Source organism: Lolium rigidum, chromosome 7 (genome assembly GCF_022539505.1).
Source record: "Lolium rigidum isolate FL_2022 chromosome 7, APGP_CSIRO_Lrig_0.1, whole genome shotgun sequence".
In the NCBI taxonomy this organism is placed as follows: Eukaryota; Viridiplantae; Streptophyta; class Magnoliopsida; order Poales; family Poaceae; genus Lolium; species Lolium rigidum.
This window is the reverse complement of record NC_061514.1, coordinates 332,727,384-332,734,554: the sequence shown is the minus strand read 5'-3', so window position 1 is coordinate 332,734,554 and position 7,171 is coordinate 332,727,384. Positions and strand designations below refer to the sequence as shown.

Genomic DNA, 7,171 nt, shown 5'->3' with positions numbered 1-7,171 from the left:
ATATACGTGAGGATCTTCTCTGGTGCCATAATCGGCAACCTTTGATGTATTAATCTTTGAGCAGGCATATATGTGTATGTAAACAGCGGCGACATGCATTTTCTTCAAACATGAAATTAGATGGATCATTAATCACAAAAGATATGTCGAATATATCAATAGTGATTGTCCCTTTCTAATTTTTAGTGTGAAGCGGTGCACAAATTTACATGTGTGGATCCACGTGATTTTCAAACGGAAGGCGGAGATATTCTGGCCATGGTGACGCTGCTCCTCTCAGTTCCCTATAAATATCTGGGCATAGAGGGGTTCAAGGCACGCAACACCAAAGCCTCAACCAGCAAGGGCAGCAAGAGAGCTACGTCCTCCTCCACCAAGAGCTCTAGCTACCTTTAAGGTCCCTATTCCTTCCTTTATTTCTGGCATAGGTGTTTCTCATCCGTATAGAGATTTCTGCGTTCAATGCGTTACAGGACGAAACTAGTGCATTTTGATCTATGCAGAAGCCAGCACACAGTTTTTTGTTCTTGTCCTTGGCAGCCATGTATATGCATCTATATATACATGCTGCCATTTTCATGGTTTCTTTTCTATGTTAAGGTTATCGTGATGTTGTTGTTTTGGGTGCCACAGGCCGCAAATCAAATCATGGGAAATTATCCATATGTACCAAATTATCTGTTATTGTTGTCATCCAAAGTACATGTTTTTTTGTACTATTTCTCATAATTTTTTCCTTACTGTCTATTATCCTTATCTTCATATATGCAATCTAGATTCCACCCCCTCCCCCCCCCCCCCCCCACCCCCACGTTCTTCTCTACGTTTTTTTTTCTATGTTGAGGTTATCCTGATGTTGTTGTTTTGGGTGCCACAGGCGGCAAATCAAATCTTGGGAAATTATATCCATATGTACCAAATTCTCTGTTATTGTTTTCATCCAAAGTACATACTTTTTTAAATATTTTTCATCAATTTTCCTTACTCTCTATTATCCTTATCCTCATATATATGTGCAATCTAGATCCCCCCCTCCCCCCTCTTGTCCTGATGAAGCTTTTCATAAACAAGCAGACACTAAGAAAGTGTTCCCACCTCTTGGAATTGCTATGTCTGATGATTTCAGCTTTTTCAGCATGATTCTCCAAAAAATAAATCTGAGATATATAAAACACGTGCTTATCTTCCAGATTTTTTTTATCAGCATTTCTTATGATTTTGCAACCAAAAAGTACATACACAAACCTGATATTTAGTAATTGAGTGATTATTTTGTGGATTCTTCTTGCAAATAGCTGGTAACAATCACGTTGCAAGCATTACTCATAGATCTGAAATAACCGATCTATTTATTCTGTTTGCAGTTCGTTTAGCTGACCATGGCATCCAACGCCCAAGGAAGCCCCGTGAAGGCACTGCTTGTTGATGATACTGCAGTCGATGCCTTGATTCTCTCCACGAAGCTGCGCAAGTTTCACTGTGAGACTACGGTGGCGAAAACTGGGAAAGAAGCTTTGGATTTGTTCCATGAGGGGAAGAAGTTTGATATTGTTTTATGTGATAAGGACATGCCCATAATGAATGGCCTGGAGGTACTTTAATTAGTTTCCCTTTTCTGTACCTAAAAAATATATATTTTATGTTGCTTGAATATTGGTCTCCTAAAACATTATTTCTTTGTTACCTTACAGGCAGTTGAAAAGATCCGTGCTATGGGAGAAATTGATGTGAAGATTGTTGGGTTGTCGGCCGATTATGATGCCACGGAGGTGTTCATGAGTGCTGGTGCTGATGCATTTGTGCCCAAACCAATGAAGCTTGATGTTCTCAGTGCTATTATTCAGGAGGTCATCAACAAGAAGAACAATACCATGGTCTAGCTTCATCCAACGTGCTCGAGTGATGGGGAGAATATAATGTTGAGCTCATATGTGGTTGATCCAGGGTGTATTGTCGTTTTTATTTAATTTCCTCCATTGCCGTTTATTTCGATGTTCATGTTAAAGGTCGTCCTTAGCAAGATGAATGAGAGAGAATAAAAATAATTATATGTGATCCATGGACACGAATCCGGTGCACATGGGCACGAGTGTGCTCTCCTTTTGAAAAAATTAAAATTTGTACTTTTGAGAGTTTGAAAAAAATCAAAAAATTATTTTGGGAATACATATATATGGTGTGTATATCCATGAAAGTTCGGGTAGAAAACTCGTAATGTTTGTCCTGAAAAAAAAACAATGTTCTGACAAAAATACACATATATAGTGGCTATATACTGTCAGAAATTTTTCTTTTTTATTTCCCAAAATACAACATATTTTAACTAAAATTTCAGGCGTGCAGTCTCTCTATATATATCTATCTACGTATTTTTTGGCTGAATTTTTTGAGACCGAAAAATACTATTTCAATTTAAAATAAAATGACGTGAATATCTTGTGTGTATCCAGGATCTACAAGTGGGCCTATAGTCCAATCTATCTAAAAGCACATCCTTTTATATTGTGGCCAGTGGGAATATACTTACAAAGTATTTTCAGACATTTTTTAAATAGAGCCATATTCAATGTTTTCCTCTCTGTCAACCCTAAAACCCTACTCTTCGCAAGAGGGTATCTGTTTTCAAAACACTAGTTTATAAAAAATAAGTCCCATTCTATATGAGCACTCAATTATTTTCAAAAATATATTTTACAAAAGTATTTTTCATAGTTTTTTCGTATTTTCAAATAAACAGCACAAATTGGAAGAATACATGTTTGGTATTATTCCTGTTTTTAAAAATTATGTGAATAGTAACCAAGGTTTATAAATGTTTTGTGTGATATCTTTAACTCAAAACCCTACTTGTAGATACTCAACTTTTCAATGCAATAGCAACACCAAGATTTGTACTATTGGTCAGTGTGACCAACTCAATTTCCAAATCTATCTTGAAGATTCCATATCCACATTTTATCGTGCTAAATGACTTAATTCTTCTTGCCTACACTAACCTGAACTTAGGAGCACATTTTCTAAGATGACTCCATCTATTTACCTTTGTCACTTTGCTTGACTAGTAGCACGTGAGTTCTCTTGTAGATGCATGTGAGGGCATGAATGATTTTTACTTTGTATTTTTTATGGTTCACTCATTAAACCAAGTCTCTAAAATAAATCCAAGGTCCTATGGCAACCATTCAAATTCTAAAAAATTGGGTTTCCCTCCTGATGACCCAAATCTTATGTTTTTTCCTTCTCTATTTTTATCTTCAAAACTATTTCTAGTTTTTATCAAAAAAATTCAAAATATTTTCTCAAATAAAATAGGAAATGGTAGTGGTATTTTATATCATCTCATTTCCAACCAAAAAATAATTTCTATAGTATATTTTTCTTTATTCTATTTGCCTTTTTAAATAAAATGCATGTTTATGATACTTATGCCAAATCTTATTGTTTTTCTTTCTTATTTTAAATATGAGAAAATCTACTACGCTTAGTTATGCAAGTAGAAAACTTTTAAATCAAAATATTATCTTGCCATTCTCAAAAATTTCAAAAGCTAACTCAAATGATGTTTATTCAAAATTGGACCAACTCTTATAAAGTGATCAAAATGAATCCAAATCCAACCAAAATTTGAATGGAAATTCCTATGCTCTAAATACACCTCTCAGACCTATTTAATAGCATCACTCTAGTATCAAGTCATAATATAGGCAGATGGTCATTTTCTCAATCAAATGATTACTCTTCACTTACATCTATATAACTCAAAATCATCCAAATACATTCTTTTACCATTCCCTAACTATGCCATCATTAAATTTGATCGTGTCTTAACCTGAAGTGACCATTTGGATAGTTTGGGAGTCACTCAATCTTCGCAAAATAGGAGAAATGGCCACGCCGACCATGGCATTCCCATTATCCTTTATCTCTTCTTTCTTCTCCAAGCATGGCCATTCAGCACCTATGATTCCCTATCCTCCCTATACCCCACCAGCACAACAGCCAAGCAGCTCCACCACTCCTTTCCACTGGAGCTCGAGAAAGAGAAGCAACATTGTGCTCCCTAGATTCAGGGAACCTCTCTCCCTCCTTTCCAACACCTCCCGCAACCCACAACAATCCTCTAGAATCTGTGCAGCTCACCACCACGGCCCGAGACTCCAGGGACACAGAGTAGAACGCTGCAGCCCCCTCTCCTATTTTCTCTCCCCGATGGTCACCCAAATATTGGGTAGACAACAACAAATCTCGCATGCTCTCGAGGATGCTCTAGTGAGGTACTAGACCCCTGCATTATGCATCACGCACGCTCCCGATCACAGCCCTTCCCCACACTGTCTTGCACGTGCTCGTCTGCTAGTGATCACCATGACCATGTGATACATCTCCGACGTATCGATAATTTCTTATGTTCCATGCCACATTATTGATGATATCTACATGTTTTATGCATACTTTATGTCATATTTATACATTTTCCGGCACTAACCTATTAACGAGATGCCGAAGAGCCAGTTGCTGTTTTCTGCTGTTTTTGGTTTCAGAAATCCTAGTAAGGAAATATTCTCGGAATTGGACGAAATCAACGCCCAGGGGCCTATTTTGCCACGAAGTTTCCAGAAGACCGAAGAGAAGACGAAGTGGGGCCACGGGGCGCCGCCACACTAGGGCGGCGCGGCCCAGGGGGGCCGCGCGGCCCTAGCGTGTGGGGGCCCCGTGACCCCTCCGAGGCTGCCCTTCCGCCTACATATAGTCTTCGTCGCGAAACCTCCAGTACCGAGAGCCACGATACGGAAAACCTTCCAGAGACGCCGCCGCCGCCAATCCCATCTCGGGGGATTCAGGAGATCGCCTCCGGCACCCTGCCGGAGAGGGGAATCATCTCCCGGAGGACTCTTCACCGCCATGGTCGCCTCCGGAGTGATGAGTGAGTAGTTCACCCCTGGACTATGGGTCCATAGCAGTAGCTAGATGGTCGTCTTCTCCTTATGTGCTTCATTGTCGGATCTTGTGAGCTGCCTAACATGATCAAGATCATCTATCTGTAATGCTATATGTTGTGTTTGTTGGGATCCGATGGATAGAGAATACTATGTTATGTTGGTTATCAATCTATTACCTATGTGTTGTTTATGATCTTGTATGCTCTCCGTTATTAGTAGAGGCTCTGGCCAAGTTATTACTCTTAACTCCAAGAGGGAGTATTTATGCTCGATAGTGGGTTCATGCCTCCATTAAATCTGGGACAATGACAGAAAGTTCTAAGGTTGTGGATGTGCTGTTGCCACTAGGGATAAAACATTGATGCTATGTCCGAGGATGTAGTTATTAATTACATTACGCACCATACTTAATGAAATTGTCTGTTGTTTGGAACTTAATACTGGAAGGGGTTCGGATGATAACCTGAAGGTGGACTTTTTAGGCATAGATGCATCCTGGATAGCGGTCTATGTACTTTGTCGTAATGCCCAATTAAATCTCACAATACTCATCATATCATGTATGTGCATGGTCATGCCCTCTCTATTTGTCAATTGCCCAACTGTAATTTGTTCACCCAACATGCTATTTATCTTATGGGAGAGACACCTCTAGTGAACTGTGGATCCCGGTCCATTCTTTTACATCGAATACAATATACTGCAATACTTGTTCTACTGTTTTCTGCAAACAATCATCATCCACACTATACATCTAATCCTTTGTTACAGCAAGCCGGTGAGATTGACAACCTCACTGTTTCGTTGGGGCAAAGTACTTTGGTTGTGTTGTGCAGGTTCCACGCTGGCGCCGGAATCTCCGGTGTTGCGCCGCACTACATCCCGCCGCCATCAACCTTCGACGTGCTTCTTGACTCCTACTGGTTCGATAACCTTGGTTTCTTACTGAGGGAAAACTTGCTGCTGTGCGCATCATACCTTCCTCTTGGGGTTCCCAACGGACGCGTTAATTACGCGCAATCAAGCTCTTTTTCTGGCGCCGTTGCCGGGGATATCAAGACACGCTGCAAGGGGAGTCTCCACAATCCAATCTCTTTACTTTGTTTTTGTCTTGCTTTATTTTATTTACTCTCTTGTTTGCTGCACTTATATCAAAACACAAAAAAATTAGTTGCTAGCTTTACTTTATTTACTGTCTTGCACTCTATATTAAAAACACAAAAAAATTAGTTACTTGCATTTATTTTATCTAGTTTGCTTTATTTACTACTGCTAAAATGGGTACTCCTGAAAATACTAAGTTGTATGACTTCACAACCACAAATAATAATGATTTCTTATGCACACCTATTGCTCCACCTGCTACTACAGCAGAATTCTTTGAAATTAAACCCGCTTTACTAAATCTTGTTATGCGAGAGCAATTTTCTGGTGTTAGTTCTGATGCTGCTGCTGCCCATCTCAATAATTTTGTTGAATTGTGTGAAATGCAAAAGTATAAAGATGTAGATGGTGACATTATAAAATTAAAATTGTTTCCTTTCTCATTAAGAGGAAGAGCTAAAGATTGGTTGCTATCTCTGCCTAAGAATAGTATTGATTCATGGACTAAATGCAAGGATGCTTTTATTGGTAGATATTATCCCCTGCTAAAATTATATCTTTGAGGAGTAGCATAATGAATTTAAAACAATTAGATAATGAAAATGTTGCTCAAGCATGGGAGAGAATGAAATCTTTGGTAAAGAATTGCCCAACCCATGGACTGACTACTTGGATGATCATCCAAACCTTTTATGCAGGACTGAACTTTTCTTCGCGGAACCTATTGGATTCAGCTGCTGGAGGTACCTTTATGTCCATCACTCTTGGTGAAGTAACAAAGCTTCTTGAGTGATAAGATTGATGCTATTATGACTATGCTTGTGAATGATAGGACTAATGTTGATCCTAATAATGTTCCGTTAGCTTCATTGGTTGCCCAAGAAGAACATGTTGATGTAAACTTCATTAAAAATAATAATTTCAACAACAATGCTTATCGGAACAATTCTAGTAATAACTATAGGCCATATCCTTATAATAATGGTAACGGTTATGGTAATTCTTATGGGAATTCTTACAACAATAATAGGAACACACCCCCTGGACTTGAAGCTATGCTTAAAGAATTTATTAGTACACAAACTGCTTTTAACAAATCTGTTGAAGAAAAGCTTGGGAAAATTGAT

General features: G+C 38.8%; 1 protein-coding gene across 1 annotated transcript; it reads left to right on the top strand.

Annotated features, from left to right (window-relative positions):
• The first annotated feature begins 1,379 nt into the window (after positions 1-1,379).
• On the top strand, positions 1,380-1,880 carry LOC124670778 (two-component response regulator ORR42-like). Its single transcript, XM_047207254.1, has 2 exons — positions 1,380-1,592; positions 1,692-1,880. The coding sequence occupies exons 1-2, from the start codon at positions 1,380-1,382 to the stop codon at positions 1,878-1,880; spliced, it is 402 nt and encodes a 133-aa protein (XP_047063210.1).
• The last annotated feature ends 5,291 nt before the right edge of the window (positions 1,881-7,171 follow it).